General features: G+C 37.4%; 1 protein-coding gene across 1 annotated transcript in view; it reads left to right on the top strand.

The window, feature by feature from the left end:
* Nucleotides 1–20,434, top strand: part of LOC129711157 (protein unc-13 homolog A-like) — a 162,571-nt gene that overhangs the window by 108,188 nt on the left and 33,949 nt on the right. Inside the window, exons 21-29 of the mRNA XM_055658609.1 lie at nucleotides 265–428; nucleotides 2,400–2,550; nucleotides 5,278–5,346; nucleotides 8,589–8,678; nucleotides 9,641–9,775; nucleotides 11,748–11,881; nucleotides 14,204–14,289; nucleotides 15,075–15,201; nucleotides 19,050–19,146. Coding sequence (XP_055514584.1) covers nucleotides 265–428; nucleotides 2,400–2,550; nucleotides 5,278–5,346; nucleotides 8,589–8,678; nucleotides 9,641–9,775; nucleotides 11,748–11,881; nucleotides 14,204–14,289; nucleotides 15,075–15,201; nucleotides 19,050–19,146 — 1,053 coding nt within the window. The remainder of the gene's footprint in view (nucleotides 1–264; nucleotides 429–2,399; nucleotides 2,551–5,277; nucleotides 5,347–8,588; nucleotides 8,679–9,640; nucleotides 9,776–11,747; nucleotides 11,882–14,203; nucleotides 14,290–15,074; nucleotides 15,202–19,049; nucleotides 19,147–20,434) is intronic.

Here is a 20,434-nt window from a genome sequence, read left to right as displayed (position 1 = left end):
ACCCATCATCAAACTGCCTTAGTATTCCATTTTATATTCTGTGGAGTGTTTCGCAGGCTGGAAGGAGCAAAAAAAGCCTGTTTTCTCATGCTCTTCCACAAATATTTTGACCTGCCTTACAGACATTTTGTAACTATTTAAATTATGCATGTACAATATATTACCAAGATCCAATAATAGTCATTGCATTAATTATAGTAAAATGTTTGCATTTTGATTGTGACTCTTTGCTAAATGTTCTGATTTTGTGCACTTATGGATTAGAATTTATTTCATTTCTTGACGGATATACAAAACAACGGAGTTGTGAAAATCGCAGATGCAAAAGGAGATGACGCTTGGAAAGTTTATTTTGATGAGACTGCACAAGAAATTGTGGATGAGTTTGCAATGCGATTTGGTGTAGAATCCATTTATCAGGCTATGACGTAAGTTCTTGCAGCTGTTTTAATGTGAATTGTTGAATACCGTATGTATTGTAAAATACGTTAGCGTTTTCACAAATATTATTTTTTTATTTTTGTTAATATAAGGAAGAGCATTTTAAACTGGTACTTCTGGCCAGTAGTGTTATAAATATTGCATTCTATATTTTAAAAAAAAGTCAAAGCGCTGGAGTATTTCAGCAGGTCAGGCAAATCTTTGGAGTGCATGGATAAGTGAGGTTTCAGGTCTGGACTCTTCTTCAGACTAGGTTCTCCAGTAAAAGAACAGTAACCTGCAACATCACTTCAAATCACTAAAAATAAATTAATTGGCTGGCAAGGATGTGACTGTCATTTTTTATGGAATGGCGCTAAGGGGATGTTTATTCTTTGTCATGTGAATTTTTGACATAATGGAAATGATACAGCCAATGTATGTGCTTTAAAAAATACCTTGGATCCCTTGGTTTCACATTGTAGTAATTGAACATTCAACTACTCGGCATTGGTTGCTATCCCTCAATTAAGGTTATATTTTAATTTTAACATTCCCTGGCATCTAAGCTCTACTAGATAATTGTTTTGAAGGAGGTACTTGGAGAATTGTGAGCAAGCTACTCTTGGGTTTCTTGCCGAATTAGCCATCATTATTATTGTGATAGTGGGTATCAGTAAAGTGGAGATAAATCAGGGACAATGGATGGGAAAAGTTTGGGCGAACCGTGGAATATAATTGAACATTTTTTTTCTCCCGTTCAGTGCAACAGATTTTAATGCATAGTTATCACTGTACTCCAACCAAAAGCAATGAGGCCATGTGTGGAACCATATGTCGCAGATACAAATGATATTATTTTAAAACATTTTTAATAAGTGGGACCTATTAGGTCCATTATGTAGGTCATTTATTTAAAATTAAAGTAATGGTATAACTATGCAGAAAGTTGGGTTAAAAAAACATCTCTTGAGGGGTAAAACAGCATTAAAATTTCAGTCAATACCCTTCTTCAGAACTGAAAATACAAAAAATCAGGTATATTTTATGTTGCACAAAGAGGAGACCAGTATAGAGAACTTAAAGAAATATATTTGGTAGTACATAGAGTGGAGATCGGGTCTGGATGCAGATGACAATACTTTTGGTGCTGTCTGGTTATTAGATGACTGGGTACATAGAGGGGAAAATAACCAAATGAACACACTATAACCAAGAAATGCAGAGCATGGCAGTTGCTGGATATCTCAAACAAATGAGTATGTTGGGAATCCTTACAGTTCGAGTAGCATCTATGCAGAGAAAAACTGAGGAAGATATCAGAATCAGGCATATCTCACACAAATAGGAAAGGTTATATGGCAAAGATTGTCAACTTCAATATTAAGTCCAAAGGCTGCAATGAGATAAAAGATGAGGCAGTCACTCCTGATAAGGAAGACGAGGCACCTTGTGGCAGTAACTCTTGTAGTCACCTGATTTACATTCGGTAAACAACATTCTGAATGCCAAATGTTTAAAAGAATAGATGTGAATTGGCGCTTCATATGCACAGTGTCCCCACAAATGCTTATTTCCTCTGTATTCCAATCGTGCTGAAGTGTCATTGACCTGAAAGCTTGATTTCTCTCTTTGTGGTAATGCTTGATCACCTGATTATTTCCAGAACAGTGCTGGAGTGACTCAGTGGGTCAGGCTGCATATATCTGGATGACATGGATAGGAGATGTTAGGCTATTTATCCCTCCTCCACAGATGACTAACCTGCTGAGTGTTTGTCTGTAAACCAGCATCTCTTTTCCCAGCACTTTCCATCTTTCTTTCAGATTTTCAACATTTGCAGTTTTTGACCTCAGCTAGCTAACTTATTTGTTTGTTAAAATATTGTTCGAGGTGCATTTATCTCGAGTGAATTTTATTTATATAAATTACAATTTAAAGTTTACTGAAATGTTGCTACTACTTTTGTGCTTTTGTAGACATTTTGCCTGCCTCTCTTCAAAGTATATGTGCCCTGGTGTACCTGCTGTAATGAGCACTCTTTTGGCAAATATCAATGCTTACTACGCGCATACCACTGCCTCCACCAATGTTTCCGCCTCTGATCGCTTTTCAGCCTCCAATTTTGGGGTATGTATTAATATAGAGCACAGCAGTAAATCTCTCCCATTTCATGTTGATTCTCTGGAATGTTGAAATCAATGAAATTTGAACTAAAATTGTGAAAAATATAAAGCCAATTAATAAATTAGCAAAATATGCAGAAAAATCCAAACATTGGGAGAATATATACATAATTTGATGTTTCTGAAATGCATGATTTGTATATAATGCAAAAAAAAAGAATCCATTGTTGTGCAATTTAAGACCGTCAATATGCCCTGTCGTTATACTGGTGTAATTTTGATTCTGATTCAGATTCAGATTCAATTTTAATTGTCATTGTCAGTGTACAGTACAGAGACAACGAAATGCATTCCTCCATGGATCGGAATCTTTCTGCATCGCTAGTTGTGCTGGCTAAAAATTGCAGAGCTGCCTTTTATAATACTTTAGTTTTGCCGCATGAATATTTTAGCTCTCATTTGTACTGAGGATGACAAAATGAATATATAGGCATTTATGGTAGCTGAAGTAGCTTCCTTGAAACTTTATTTTCGTCTCCAGAAAGTTGCAATAGAAGAACAAGATTCAATTTATTTGTCATTTGCACCCCTTGAGGTCCAAACGAAATGACGTTTCTGCAGCCATACCTTACAAACAAATAGACCCAAGACACAACAACACAACATAATTTACATAAACATCCATCACATCGCTGTGATGGAAGGCCAAAAAAACTTATCTCTCCACTGCACTCCCCCCTCCCCCCCCCCCCGATGTCAGAGTCAAAGTCAAAGCCCCCGGCTGGCGATGGCGATTGTCCCGCGGCCATTAAAGCCACGCCGGGTGGTGCAAGGTCGCACACCGGGTTCTTGATGTTAGAGCCCCCGGCGTGCGCTCGCAGAGTCCCGCGGCCATTCCAAGCCGCGCGGGGCGGTGCTGTAAGGCCCCGCTCCAGGAGTTCTTCGACCCCCGCAACTCGGGCGGGAGAAGTCGCGTTGCGGGAGCCCTGAAAAGCGGTCTTCCTCCAGTGACCCGCGGGCTCCCGGTGTCGCTGTCTGCCAGACCCGCAGTTGCAGCCTCCGAATCTCCGGAGGTCGGGCCGCAGCAGCAGCAGCGCTCCACCACCGCTCCACCCGCTCCAGTCTCGGCCAGCTCCGCGACGGTGAGGTGAGTCGTCGGCACCAGAGCCCCCGGTCTTCTCCTGTTGGAGGCCGCTCCTCGTTGCAGCCCCAACGACAACGGAGACCCGACAAAGAAAAGGTCGGGTCTCCCGTGCAGGGAGAGATTAAAAGTTACCCCCTCCCTCCCACCCCACCTCCCCCCCCCCCCCCCACACACACACACCCCAACAAAAAATAACAAAAACGACATAAAAACATAGACAAAAAATAATAAAAACGCAGACGGGCTGCAGAGGCCACTGCTGACGAGAGTCGCGCCGTCATGTAGTTGAATGCAGCACAGAACATGCTTGTCATGTAGTTGAATGCAGCACTCTTACTGATTATGCGAAATGTGTCAAGTCTTATAGTATCTGGGCACCAATCTCTTACACAAAGCTAAACAACTTAGAAAGCTTGTCATTAAATATAGCTTCCTCAATGGGTTCCTCAATGTAAATTATTTTGAATCCATGTAATTAACATGGGATGTTATCCCATTATTGGTTATTGAGCTTTGCTGAAGAATTTAGAAGTATTTCAACATATATCATTTATTATGTCTCAGAATTTTAAATATAGATTGATCAATTTCAAAACAATTAAACTATGCATATTCATGTACTCGGGAGGTGTGTCATTTAAAAAAAAAAGTACATTATTTTTATATGTGTAAATGTGCTTTCATGGGCGAATTGATTATTGCCTGTTTAATCATGTTTGATCAGAAATTAGTTATATCAGGGTTTCAATTGGAAATATTTGACGCCAGGTAAGATAAATTATGTTATCTTGTTACACAGCTTGTAGAGCTGCTGCCTCATAGCACCAGAAGACCAGGTTTCAATCCTGACTTTGAATGCTGTGTGGTGTATGCATGTTCTTGATGACTGTGTGCAGTTCTACCGGGCGCTTGGTTTCATCCCACATCCCAAAGACATGTTGGTTTGTAGGATAATTGGCGTCTGACAATTGATCCTAATTTGTCAGGAGTGCATGAGAAAGTTTGATAACTAGTGTTCGATGACAAGAGTGGACTTGTTGGGCTGAAAGGCCTGTTTCCACATTGTATGCTTCAATTCAGTCCATCAATTGTCAGTGAATGCCGTATGGCAAATCGGATGATTTGTGATTTTCTTTACCCTAAAGATACAATATGTAACAAATATGCATAGTTTAATTATGTTTTGAAATTGATAAATCTATATTTAAAATTCTGAGATATAATAAATTATATATGTTGAAATGCTTCTAAAAGAACATGGTACATTTTGATGCACAAGATAATGATTAATGTTCAGCTATTCCTAATAGACTCGGGTGTGACACATGTAAGGAAACTGCAAACATGTCAATGCCACCGTGCTGGTGTGGCAAACATTTTTAATAGTTGTGATTCTAATTATTTAATTGTTTTATTGTGACGAATGCCATAGAGGAATAAAATAGAATTCATATTCAGTTCAGAATAATTGTTATAGTTTTTTTGTGATGAGATATGTTATAAAATATAATCTATTACCTTCATATATGTTAAAATGTTTTTCACTCTCATGAAAAAAAGTTAAATTATTTCTGTTATCTTTTGCAGAAAGAGAGGTTTGTAAAACTCTTGGACCAACTGCATAATTCCCTTCGTATTGATCTGTCAATGTATAGGGTGAGTTTTTGCACAAAGTAATGTCTTCTCATTGAAGCCTGGGGAAATGAAGTCTTAAATATAAGTATGAATTAAAGGCCTGCTTAGATGTTTGGTTGTTCTGCTATAATGCATTTCCATGGCACAAATTGAATATAAAGATTAATGAATTAGGGAACAGTATTTGGATTGCCAAGCCGAATTGGATGTAACACGATTTCAGTTGGGAATGAGAGAACCGTTTCAAAATTACTTTGAATTTGGCAAGTGGGAAAAAAAGCTGCCTTGTGAAAATGATAGTACATGTAAAAAAACTGTTTCTGGTAGTGTTGTCATAATAATCAGATACAATTGTCTCTTAAGAACACAGTTGACACTTATAGTATCATAAACTATAAATTTGGTCATTTAAATTGTCGACCAATCACTTCCGTTGACAATCGTGCAATGATACTCCATTAAATTATGTAATGTCCAGCCTTTAGTATTTTTAGTAGGCAATAATAAAAAAATAAACTTATTGCTCTTGCAAAGATCTTTATTTTTGAAAATCCTTTGAAAAAATCTGTTATTAGAGTCTGAAACGCTCTATCCTCTAACCCCTCTCTCCCCACTTCGCAGTAGTCTTTATAATGTGACTTTCTATAACACAAGATTTGTTAATTACTGAATTATAGCAGAACTGCCTTTAATACAATAATAATGGAATCCTTGTTGAACTTACTCAAATTTGAATGCACCTAATGTTTTAATTGATTCATAATAATGTGAAGGCTGTAATAAAGGAAAGTATAATTGCAGACAAAATTAGTATTTGAGCTTGAGTTTGGCCGACAAAATGGGATGCTCATTTGCACATTAGGCTTCTATTGGTGCAATTTTCTCTTCATTACAGAATTATCCACTGCAATCACTAAACAGACACAGAATTCTCAAGTACTGAGCAAGTTGTCCAGCTTGTACTTTGCATCTAAACTTTCCACCTATTCACTGAATTGCAACATTTTGGTGGCAGTGCAAAAGGCTAATATTACTCCCCCCTCAGCTAATCTTTACGACTATCATTAATGAAAAGGGCCATTAAAAATCTTCTTTGTCAATGTAGAAAATGGCAACTGGAAGTATTTTATAACAAAAAACGTCAGTGGCAAGATACATTTATCCATATTGCACGTTCCATTTAACATAGCAGGCAAAAAACAATGTGTGAGCCAAAATTAATGTCGCACTTCCATTTTAAGTCAGCAATGCAGTACATTATTAGTATTTTTGTTCAATTGTTTATCTATCAATTATCCCATGAGGTAGATCTATTAATTTGAAGTTCTCAAACTTGAAATCCATGTTTTTGATTATACAGTCGTGGTCAAAAACTTGCCAGCCTGGGTTTCTATAATTTGCGGCAGATGCTTTCAGTGACTGTTTAGACTTTTGTGGTGAGGTGAATGTTGGTGTTATCGATAAGTGCAGAAGAGGAGAACTAATGCAACAGCTCACTGCAGTTATTAACACTCACAGTAGAGGCAGGGTAACTCTCATTCCTTCCAGCTCCACATAAAGGTTTTTTTTTTATAGTAGCACAGTGGCACCAGCTGGTAGTTCTGCCCTCACCCAGCACCATAGACCACGGGTCAATCCTGACTTGGGTGCTGACTGTGTGGAGTTTGCACATTCTCCCTATGACCGTGTGGATTTGACCTCTGAAAATTGTCTTTAGTGTGTAGGGAGTGGATGAGAAAGTGGGATAACGTAGAACTAGTGCGAATAGGTAATCAATAGTCAGTGTGGACTCGGTGAGCTGAAGGGTCTGTTTCTTTGCTTTATCTTTCACTCAATTCAATCAATCGGTTTTGTTGATTGCCCCAGTGTTTCCAATAAGTGCAGGAAACCCTTGGGTTTTGCTGCTGAAACACCAAAAGTAAAAATCTAGAGTCAATTCTTGGTTGTAACTTATTTTGTGAACTTCTCTTGAAACAAGTTTAACATTTAACAAGAGACTGTGTCTATTCTGCACAAATTGGAATTTATTGTATTTCAAGCCTCCTCGGTTTTCCTGATTAATAAGGGTCACAGCAGAGATCAATTTCCAGTCCAGTTGAATCTTTTTCCTTCTACCAGAGGCCACTATAAAAGTTGATTTTTTTTTTGTGCTGTGACTGAATCTACTGAACCATAGAATATTGATAAACAATGATGTCTGCACAGAAGCAAGGTTTCTGATACATTTATAATATTGCCATATAATTTAATGTCACCTGTTCCATGTATTAGTGGGTAGAAATGAAATATAATTGATTGGTAAAGCTAAGTTCGAAATTTGAAAGTAAATTATATTATTTTCCAATTTTGTGTAACTTCCTTATGTGCATGTGTTACAACACATTGGAGAGAGCAAAATGCTGAGATGAGTTCAATAACTAATAAGAATTACCTTTTTAAAAATAACATTAAAATAATTCCCTAGTTTGAATATTTTAGTGAAAATTCATCCTCTGCTGAGTCCATTAAGTGGATGTTCTAATCATGCTTCTTGAGTGTACATGTTAGTTCCATCTGGAATCGAATTTTAAGAATGGAGTACATTGAGCATATGATTCCTTGCATGTATATATATACTTGGCTAATAAAATGTATTCAATTCAAATCAATTCAATGACGGAGAATAAATTTCTACCATAGAACCATATAACCATATAACAATTACAGCACGGAAACAGGCCATCTCGACCCTTCTAGGCTGTGCCGAGCACGTATTCTCCCCATCCCATATACCTGCGTTCAGACCATAACCTCCATTCCTTTCCTGTCCATATAACTATCCAATTTATTTTTAAATGATAAAAACGAACCTGCCTCCACCACCTTCACTGGAAGCTCATTCCACACAGCCATCACTCTCCGAGTAAAGAAGTTCCCCCTCATGTTACCCCTAAAATTCTGTCCCTTAATTCTCAAGTCATGTCCCCTTGTTTGAATCTTCCCTACTCTCAGTGGGAAAAGCTTATCCACGTCAACTGTCTATCCCTCTCATCATTTTAAAGCCCTCTATCAAGTCCCCCCCTTAACCTTCTGCGCTCCAAAGAATAAAGCCCTAACTTGTTCAACCTTTCTCTGTAACTCTGTAACTGGAATGTCAATCGAACAGATTTTATTTCATTAGATTGTATTCTATTCTTCAAAGTCAATTAAATTTTCATGGTCTGTTCTTTTGCATTTATGGATGTAATTTTCAAATTGTAGATGTAATATTTGTTTTTAACCAGAATAACTTCCCAGCAAGCAGTCCTGAAAGATTACAAGATTTGAAGTCAACTGTTGATCTTCTAACCAGCATTACTTTCTTTAGGATGAAGGTAGGTTAATAGAATTAATATTTAATGAATACAGATTTTGTAGTTTGAAACTAGGGAAAGTCGACCAAAATACATTCCTAAAGATTAAGACGTATCATATGGAGTTATTGCTGATTAGAGGCTGGTTACCCTACGTTGACCAATTAGCACAAAGGATAGGAATTTCAAGCATAAATAACTTCTAAACAATGTTTATGTGATCTTTTAAACTAGTTTAAAACCTTTTGTTGGAGTATCATTTGCCCAAACAACTAGCCTGATCCCTTAACTGAATCAATCAACATTGCAATATTGTCCAATTATAAGATGTTGAAGAGATGCTCTCAAAATTAAGCACAAGAAAGCAAATAGGAATCTTTGGAAATATCTTGTTTTTAAATTGGAAAGATACTGTTATAATTGGTGAGGATAAAATATTTGAATCATTCAGGACAAATTTATATAATGACGATTCGACGTGAATTGCAAAAAGAAGGGTATTTAAGAGAATTCAGTTTTGGATGATTAAACAGATTGCGTCTGAAAAAACCTGATCCATTTTCTCCAGAGATGCTGTCTGTCCCGCTGTGTTATTCCAGCATTTTAAGCAAATTTCAGGTTGGAGAGGAACAGAAAATTAAACAAAAGTTGGTAAATCAGCTCCATTTTAAATCAGCTCCATTTTGTATGAATAGCTATTTCACAATATTAGCATGCTGTGATTTCTTAATTATACACTTAAAATAGATCAGAGCAGCCCACTGAGAACATAGATTTGAATTATGTCTGTTTTTCAATGTACGAAAAAAAGGTTTTCCTTAAAACAAATAAAATGCTGCTGAGTAATGTTTCCAGCTTTGTAAAATGATTCTTATACATATGGAATATCTACAGGGCAACACTATTAGAGTGCTATTTGATGAAGGTATTTAAAAGGACAAAAAACAATCTTAGAAATCTTCAAACGTCTTTCATTCTCATAGGTCCAGGAATTGCAGAGCCCTCCAAGGGCCAGTCAGGTTGTGAAAGATTGTGTGAAGGCTTGCTTGAATTCAACTTATGAATACATCTTCAACAACTGTCATGAACTGTACAGCCGAGAATACCAGACAGATCCAGTAAGTTTATATCTGTTATTTGACACAGAGTAAGAAATTATATCAGCATTTGTGTAATTTGATACACCACTTTAGCCTTAACTGCTCACTTTTCCAGAGCTACACACTTTAGAATGCAATTAGGTTTTATTAGTCTGAGAGGAGCATGTCCTTTCAGCCCATACTTGTATTTTTAATTATGGAAGAACTTGGATAAAATTAATTTACTGCAGTATTCTTATTAAAATACACTGATATTTTGGAAAGCTGATAATAATAAAATGATACCTCATTAGCAGCAGTGGCCATTTACTTTCAAGGATTGTGATGGTTTGGCCTCATTACATAAAAAAAAAATTAGATGGTTTCTTTATAATGTTTGAAGTTCCCTTAAGGCTGCCTTTATAACTTTAGACTTTGAACCTGCATATAACACATCAATAATAGTCCAATGCATCGGGGCCTAAAATTCAATTTCAGAGCATACAGCTTTAGTACAGTGTGCGTGCCAGAACATTTATCACAAGAAATGTGCCAAATGCCGTCTGTCTAATGAACAGCATCAGTAAGAAGTATTGGAAGATCGCACTGTTAGTTGATAAGTCATTGTGAGTACAGATCTGTTACTTAATAATCTAACAATGTGTGGCATTTAGCAAACAATGATTAAAATGTCAAATGTATATAAAGATTCAAAGTGACTTGGTTCAATCTGAAACTAGGGTCTTAAATTTGAACAAAGCAAATGATAAAGGTATGAGGCTTGAGCAGTAAAGCTAAGGATTTGGGAATATTTAAGAATTCAGCAGTATCAAGAAAATGAGAAGGAAAGGAAAGGTAAGAATACAAGAGAATCCCAAATATCTTGAGGTAATATTGGCTGAAGATAATAAACCAAACTTTTAACATCTATTTTCTCTTGGTTATTTATAGAATTTCACAGACTCATAGAGCTGTATAGCACAGAAATAGGCCCTTCGGCCCACCTAGTTCAAGTCGACCAAATTGGAGTAAGGGGTAGTCAATCACAGTCAATTATCTTTTTGATTATTGCTTATTGATTTAATGTACAATTTGCATAAAATTTAATCTTCTGTTGTTGCATAAGTTTAGCATTTCTCTTGGCTACTAGGATCTTTGCATGACATAACTGAATAGAATTCTGCATTTTTCATGCCTGTGCCAATCCTTAAGTTTATGCTTATTAGTTCAGCTATGGGAGGCAAATATCTATTGAATTAATGCAAGAAGGGGTGGCGCAGTGGTAGAGCTGCTGCCTGACAGCACCAAACCCGGGTTCAATCTTGACGTTGGATGTGAATTTGCACGTTCTCCCTGTGACCGTGTGACTTTACTCCGGGAAGTTCCAGTTTCCTCCCACATCCCAATGACGTGCAGGTTTGTAAGTTAATTGGCTTCTGTAAATTGTCGCTAGTGTGTAGAAAGTGGGATAACCTGGAAACTAGTGTGAAGATGATCGGTGTGGTCTCGCCGGACTGAAGAGCCTGTTTCCATGCTGTATCTCTAAACTAAATGATGAAAAGATTTATATAGCATTTTAATAAAGAATATTTTTTTGCTTTTCTGGGCAAGAATCTGGAAATGGGTTTCTTTATTAGGCAACATAATATAACTAAAGTGTAGCTATACTAATGAATAATCCTGAGTCCGTGCAAAAGTATTGCATCTAATAAAAATAATTTTGCAAAGATGTTAGTGCAAGTGTTAATTAAAAGCCATCTGTGTTATTCATGTTCTATTCCAATATATTTAGATACTTGGTAGGAATAGAAAAATCCAATCTTTGGGTAGCTATGGCAACTTTAAAATTAGAATTCCACATCATTGAAAGAGTAGAAAGATGTAAGACTCGCATTTCAACATGATATTCACCACCTTGGAAGTTTTATTTCATGGGTGTATTTAGATTGGTAATCTATCAGGCACTTAAAAAGGTATTTTTATACCCATCTGATTCTGTTTGATTCTTCAGAATAAAAAGGCAGAGGTTCCCCCAGAAGAGCAAGGGCCTAGCACCAGAAATTTGGACTTTTGGTCCAAACTTATCACACTGATTGTTTCAATCATAGAAGAGGACAAGAATTCATACACTCACTGCCTCAATCAGTAAGTTCATATTTTTATTAGTTTACAGATAAAATAAGTGCTGTTTATAAAATACTTAATATGTATGAATCTTAAAGCAGGTGTTGAATTGCCTGCTAGCCTCAGATGGTAGTTTTTGCTAGTTAGCCATCTGCCATATTAAAAAGCAGCAGGAAGTGATAAATGTGATTTTTGTCTATAAAATATTGATGGTGCAATCTGGGCTAAACATAGAAACATAGAAATTAGGTGCAGGAGTAGACCATTCGGCCGTTCGAGCCTGCACCGCCATTCAATATGATCATGGCTGATCATCCAACTCAGTATCCCGTACCTGCCTTCTCTCCATACCCCCTGATCCCCTTAGCCACAAGGGCCACATCTAACTCCCTCTTAAATATAGCCAATGAACTGGCCTCAACTACCCTCTGTGGCAGAGAGTTCCAGAGATTCACCACTCTCTGTGTGAAAAAAGTTCTTCTCATCTCGGTTTTAAAGGATTTCCCCCTTATCCTTAAGCTGTGACCCCTTGTCCTGGACTTCCCTAACATCGGGAACAATCTTCCTGCATCTAGCCTGTCCAACCCCTTAAGAATTTTGTAAGTTTCTATAAGATCCCCTCTCAAGCTCCTAAATTCTAGAGAGTATAAACCAAGTCTATCCAGTCGTTCTTCATAAGACAGTCCTGACATCCCAGGAATCAGTCTGGTGAACCGTCTCTGCACTCCCTCTATGGCAATAATGTCCTTCCTCAGATTTGGAGACCAAAACTGTACGCAATACTCCAGGTGTGGTCTCACCAAGACCCTGTACAACTGCAGTAGAACCTCCCTGCTCCTATACTCAAATCCTTTTGCAATGAAAGCTAACATACCATTCGCTTTCTTTACTGCCTGCTGCACCTGCATGCCTACCTTCAATGACTGGTGTACCATGACACCCAGGTCTCGCTGCATCTCCCCCTTTCCCTTTAGGAAAAATAACATCTTTGCTATTCAGCTGCAGCAATATTTAAATTAAGAGATAACAGAAAACCCTCTATGTTTAATTGCTCAATTACTTTATCTACACTTTATATACTTATTGGCATTGGCAGCACACATTTAAATAATATCCTTCCTATGTATAGGAAGGAACGAAGGAGAACCCGGCGTGGGAGGACCGGCCGTGAGGGAGGGGGAAGAACAATGGGGTCCGGCATGGGGGGACCATCGTAAGAGGAGGGAAGGACAATGGAGGACCTGACGTGGGGGGGACTGCCGTGACGGGGGGAAGGGGGAGAACAAAGGGGGACTTGGCACAGGATTTCTTTGTAACTTTGAAAGAGCCCTTTGTGGGCAACTATTTGCATACCTTGGGTATGCAAGCAAAGAATTTCACTGTGACTTGTCATATGTGACAATAAAGTATTCATCCGCATATAAAAATAAATGCCACAAGTTTCTCAAGAGGCACGATTGCAGAAAAATGTTGGCTATGTTTCAGAGGTTTGACCGACAAGACCAACATTTATTGCAAATCTCTTAAGTGGTGAAAAATGGTGAAATGAGCTGATTCTAGACCAGTTGTAGCCCTTGAGGTGAATGTACCCCCATTGTGCCATTGGGTAGAGTGTTCCAGGACACACACCACCCTGACTACGTTCCCATTTCACGCCAACCATCGGCAGGTAAAGGAGTCTGATAACTCTGACCACGAGGTTCGAGAATAGTTTCTTCCCAACAACCATCAGGCTCCTGAAGACGACATGACACTAACCAGTGATCTATGGACTGCCTTGGGTTGCACAAAGGACTTTGGACTTTTTTTTAGCACAAGTATTCGGGTTATTAATTTATGGTATATTATCTATGTGTATTGTGTTACAGGCCCGTTAGGCTGCTGCAAGTAAGAATTACGTTGTTCCTTGTCCATATATATGACATTTAAACACTCCTGACTTGATTTTTAATCCAATATAGGATTAGCCAATTATTTACAAGGTGGAATATTATGAGATTTGAAGGGTAATTTATCCAGCAGCAGTCATGTAGATGGACCTTCCTTATTGTCTGATGGGATCCTGGTGGAGTTACCAGTGAATGATCTGCTGGTGATTCCCACCACGTTAATGGCTGCAGCTGAAAGAAAGAACAATTAGGGGATGAAAGGTGTTCATGTTTTTGTAGGCCAATTCAATTTAGAAGAAGTGCTGACTAACTCTTGTAAAGTTAAATTATGTTACGTGTAGAAATATACAATGAGTAATTGATCTTAAATTGGCAAACACAAAGATGCAATACTATATCTAATAGTCTCACCCTTTATCATTTAAGTCTGCCATACATTCTTTGTTGTTTTTAGGTTTCCACAGGAATTGAATGTGGGAAAGATAAGTGCAGAAGTAATGTGGAACCTTTTTGCCCAGGACATGAAATATGCAATGGAAGGTTGTACTATTTGATTAATATTTATGGCTTACAAGATGACAATGTGCAAGTTGTTCTTTTATTTATGAAAATCTTCTGTCTGCGTACAAGCCACAATATTATTTTATTCCTCATTTAGTTGTGGGAAATAATTTGTTTAATGTGTAATATTCAATTTAAATATTGTATTTAATTCTGAGATCTTTGTTCAGTAACTTCCATATGTAAATTGTGGCTTACAAAAATTATTACATATCAGACAAATATCAAAGTGGGAGCAATCAATATCTGTGGTTCATATTGAATTAGTTGCTACTTCAGAATCACCACAATGAAAAATAATAACTCTTGGTTTCAAATTTACCAAAGAGAGAAACCAAAGTATTAGGGATTTCATAAAAAAACATACAAAATATAATTATGGTTGGCTAAGGATTTGATACCTTTTGATTATTTTCAAAACAAAATGCATTCAGTGCTAAAAGAATATTGTTAGTTTGTTTATATATTAACTGGACTTTAAATGGAAACTAAAAACAATGCAGTAAGTCTTAAATTACATGTGTTTTTGATTAATAAAATGTTTTCATGTATTATCCTTTGCGTCTGAATATATATATATATAGCACTCGCAAGATGTGATTGTTGCCTACATAATCATTGTTACACATTAAAATATGACTTGTATACGTAAGGCATCACACACTTCTAGTTTTGGAGAAAAACAATTCTAATTATGTACAACATTTTCATTTTCTTATGACAAAAGCACGACACAAACATTGCGATCATTTTTTGTCTTTCAGAACATGAGAAACAAAGACTTTGCAAAAGTGCAGATTATATGAATTTACACTTCAAAGTCAAGTGGCTGTATAATGAATATGTAAAAGACCTCCCAGCTTTCAAGAATTCTGTCCCAGAGTACCCAGCGTAAGTGTTCCTTTAATAATTGATCTCCCAGTGTGGTCAGTATTTGGGTACAATTGCTATTTTTAAGAAACACTCACTTTGTTGACACTAAAGTTTCAGTACTTCAGTAAAAGTACTTCAATACTTCAGCGAAAGTAAGCATGCAGGTACAGCAGGTAGTGAAGAAAGCAAATGGCATGTTGGCCCTCGTAGCGAGAGGATTGGTGTATAGGAGCAAGGAGGTCCTACTGCAGATGTACATGGCCCTGGTGAGCCCACACCTGGAGTACTGTGTGCAGTTTTAGTCTCCTATTTTGAGGAAGGACATTATTGCTATTGAGGGAGTGCAGCGAAGGTTCACCAGGTTAAGTCCTGGGATGGCGGGACTGACATATGAAGAAAGAATGGATCGACTGGGCTTATATTCACTGGAATTTAGGATGAGAGGGAATCTCATAGAAACATACACATTTCTTTAGGGATTGGACAGGCTAGATGCAGGAAACATTTTGAGGGAGTCCAGAACCAGGGATTACAGTTTAAGAATATGGGGTAGGCCATTTAGGACTGAAATGAGGGAACACTTTGTGTTATGAATCTGTGGAATTCTTTACCACAGAAGGCAGTGAAGGCCAATTCACTGGATATATTCAAGAGAGTTAGATATAGCTCTTAGGGCTAACGGAATCGGGATTTGGGGAGAAAGCAGGAACGGGGTACTGATTTTGGATGGTCAGCCATGATCATATTGAATGGCGGTGCTGGCTCAAAGGGCCGAATGGCCTACTCCTGCACCTATTTTGTTCTATGTTTCTACTGAAGACCCTTTTGCATGGGGCCTTATCTTCAGGAGGACTGAGCTCTAGTGGAAGTGCACAACTTTCTCTTTGGTACTTCTCTTTGGTTAGGGCGGCATAGTGGTATAGCTAATTGAGCTGCATCCTCTGCTCAGGAACTTAGGTTCAATCCTGCTGCTGATGTTGTTCGTGAAGTTTGCATATTCTCCCTTGATCACACCAATTTCCTCCTGCATCCCAAAGACATGCAGGTTGATGAGTTAATTGTCCACTATAAATTGCCCCTAGAATGTAGGCCAATGGTAACATTTGAGGGGAGTTGATGGGAATATGGGGACAATAAATGGGATTAGCATAGGATTAAAGAGCACCAAGAAATTTAGCAACCTGAAAAAGTGTCTTTAAACAATGATCCGAATATCTCCAAATGGCATTTAGAAATTGCTAATTTCTCTCATTCACACATTCACAATGATTCAGTAATATCAAATCTTACAATCATGTTGCAAATGAGTAATATAATAGGTATTCACAATTTATAGAATTTAGTTTTCATTCAGTTTTTATTTATCAATAACAATTTAGTCAAATGTTTCTTTAATTTTGCCACAAAAAATATACTTCAACATTTGACATATCCTTGTCAGAATGGAAATACATTGTGGATTCAAATGTATTTTACTTCTGATGAATGATGCCAAAAATTAAAACCGATTTATTAACCTGTTCGGTATATCTAAACACAATTTATATTCACCCTGCCAATCTCAGGGCTGACTTTTAATATCACACTTGAAAATAATCAGTATACATATAATGTTAATTGTCATAGAATCACAAAATAAACTACATGCCTTATGTGCATCAGCAAATTTTAGTGAATAAGGATTCCCCAAGTAAGACTATTAATATCAAAAATACTGTAAACTCCTTTCAACAGTTGTTTTATAACTACCCTAAGTTCACAGGATAATAGAAAATGGGACCAGAAGACAGTTGTTGCCAAATGACAGAGCAGTGCACATAAGGTTGAGGAGTGCAATAAAGTACAAAAAGATTGGTGGATAGAAGACAAATTACTTCAATATATTGAAATGGTACATTTTGTGGGAGAATTACAGCCATTTATTTAAGAGTTAAGGTAGAACAGTAAAGACAAATGAAAATGTAAGCGCATAAATAATTAAATGTAGTAATAAAAGTTGATGAAGCTATGAAGTATCAAACTACTACCAAAGCTCATTGAAATGCAGAAGCTTACTGGGGCAGTGTTAAACTTGCACACCATTAAACTTAAAGCTGAATTCTAATTGCAGTGAAAGTGACTACATATCTGGAAGATTTCTCCATTCCACCGACTTCATAATCTGAATGTATGAGTCATGCAAGGAACTTGCATGGTTGGCAATTTTATTATGTTAAATGGTCAAATTAAATTATTTTTCTACATATGTCTAGGTTTTTGTCAAAACCTCAGACCCTAGCCCCTTTCCCAAACAAATTGATCTCAAGACCATTCATAGACTTGCATAGTCATACAGGCCGTTCAGCTCAATTTATCTAGGAGGACTACGACGTGCCACTAGTCTGCATCTGACCATGTCATTCTCAACCTTTCCTATCCATGTCCCTGTCCTATACGGTAAATGCTGTTACCATACCAAATTGCAACATTGACTACACATTAAAAAGTAAACAAGTCACAAAAAAAATTATTATGCCAGTCAAAATATATACTAAATACTCTGTAAGAACACTCGTGCATGCTATTTCTCTTTTCGCTTATTCTTCTATTTCACTTTCTGGCACTGCCATGTGATCCAATCTGTGTTGTTTTAGCAGAGATTGAGCCAACTATTTACGTTCTTGCTTTGACTGCTGAAATACCCATGGGCAACAATGTAATTTAGGCTTTGCTGATAAGTACCCTGCCATAGACCACTCCATCTGCATGTGCGCTGAGACTACCATCTCAAAACGAGGCAGCACATGGATACAAATTGCAGTAGGTGAGAAATGAACCTACTTAGACCACATCCTCCACTTAGATACCCACTGTCTCTGACAATTTTTCAATTACCTACTGTTCCCTGAAACAGTAAGCCCACTTTGTTGCAAAACAGAGCACTCAAAGGTCCATATGAGGGTGTGTGTATCTCAAACTGGTGCTCTTATATGAAAGTGTGCATGCACATGTTTGAATATCACGTTTGAAGGTCCATACAAAAATCTCTGTCCTGGGGGGGGGGGGGGGGGGGGGGGGGGGGGGGGGGATGATGATGATGATATATATCTATGGTATCATACAACTAATCCAATCTATGTCCAAGTGTGTGAAAGCAAAATAATTTTGGTTGCTGGGCATATGGAATAGAAGCTAAATACTGACAATGATCAGCCTAGTGGGCTCCATCTGTAGAGAGAAAAAGTTAAGATTTCAGGTTGGTGATCTTTCATGGCCATGGCCACATAGGCAGACACGATTTGATTGATTCAAAAGATCTATATCTGTACTGTAGATCCTTTGTAGTTATGCCTGGCCGAAATGTCTGCAGAATTATGTCAACCCAAGGTTCAGCGATGGGTGCTCCTCGACATTAGCTTTAAAAACCCACAAACCAGTGGAAAAATCCTAGCTGTTTGTTCATTATTTCGTTTGCTATCATATGTTAGATGCAAAGCATTATTATTGCAATGGTTTTGCTGTTCTATTCAATTATTTCATTAAATGTTTTGTTCCGTTTTTGTGATACTATCTGACCCACTATATATTTGCAATATGCTTTTTTCTTTGCTTAATATTCACACGCTCATGTACTCAGTAGGAAGTCTCTTAATTGAAATAGTTAAACATTGAAAATGACATCTCTATAAATAATTGAACTGATGTAAGCTGCATTGTTTGATATTTTTATGCTGAGCATAAATTACTTTTATTAGCTTATCATTAATTTATATCTAGAAAATAATTGGGTCCTTACTCTTAAGGAAGAAAGCTTATTAATGACATTGTGCATGGATGTAATATATTTCTAAAATGCAAGTTTAAACTTTGATCCTTGTTCCCCACAGTTGGTTTGAACCATTTGTTATACAATGGTTGGATGAGAATGAAGAGGTATCTAGAGACTTCTTGCATGGTGCACTAGAACGTGACAAGAAGGATGGGGTAAGGCTTATTGTATTAACTAACTGTGGGCTTAAGTTGTTTCTACATCTTGTACATTTGCGAGAATATTGATTTAGCAGTAAAAACACACAGGTCAGAAACTGCCTTTCTACTCATACCTGTTGAAAGAGCAATCCAGGAGGTTCCACTCACCTACTATTTAGAACCACTGTTCTAAGGCTTCTTCCTCTTCATATATTTATGTAATGTCTATTCGTAAGTTATTATTGAATCTGCTTTTCAAAGAAAAATAATCCAGATATCAATTTAAATATATGAAAATGTATTCATCACCAATATTTGTTCACATCCTAACCTAAAAATTGCTGTGATAGCTTTGTGATATGTGATCTGACAAGAGGCAAAACATCAACATCAAAACAACAACATTAGCTCTTCATGTTATCTGAAGCGGCTTGAAATGGCTTTAATGAGAACCCACCACCCATTTTTAGCATTACAGAGGTGTGCAGAGAGAGGGGGTATCATTGTGGCACCTTACCCCCAATGGAAGTAGACCAATTCTCGCTGCCATCTGAGATCCCTCAAAGGAATTTGGATTTTTTTTCACTATTAATTTTGTTACCTTAACGGCAACCAATCGCCATGGACATACCAATGGTCAAAACAATGGGTCTCGGTTCAGTCAAGATCATTACGACTGTCAGATGCGAGCTTACTCAGCTATGTGGGTAGGTTGTGTAAGACTGGAAAGGATCCATTAAAATATATTCAAGAGAGAGTTAGATATAGCTCTTAAGGCGAACGGAATCAAAAAATATGGGGAAAAGCAGGAACAGGGTACTGATTCTGAATGATCAGCCATGATCATATTGAATGGTGGTGCCAGCTCGAAGGACCGAATGGCCTACTCCTGCTCCTACTTTCAATGTTTCTATGAATATTGACAGGACTGCTTTCTGTAATGCCCACAAAGAAGTGAGCAGATTACAAAATAACCTAACTTTATTTTCAATTAAATTATCAAGTGAAGTTAGAATCAGGAGCACACTGCCTGTTGGTGTAATAGAAGCAGGTTCAATTAAAATGGAAATGGTGGAAAATTAATTGTACGGTTACTGAGAAAGGACAGGTGGGGTTGGTCTGGTGAATTGCTCTGGTAGAGAGCCAGCATGGATGTGTTGGGCCAAATGGCCACTCTTTTACTGTAATTGTTTCAGAAATCCAGAAATGCATGTTCACATAATTACATAGAGCCAACACATAGGCCACCCTTATTGTGTCCTACCTTCTGCTTGTTGCCCATTTTTAACCTTCATTGTTAAAA

The sequence above is a fragment of the Leucoraja erinacea genome, chromosome 29 (genome assembly GCF_028641065.1).
Source record: "Leucoraja erinacea ecotype New England chromosome 29, Leri_hhj_1, whole genome shotgun sequence".
Taxonomy (NCBI): domain Eukaryota; kingdom Metazoa; phylum Chordata; class Chondrichthyes; order Rajiformes; family Rajidae; genus Leucoraja; species Leucoraja erinaceus.
This window is presented reverse-complemented; position numbering and strand designations above follow the sequence as displayed.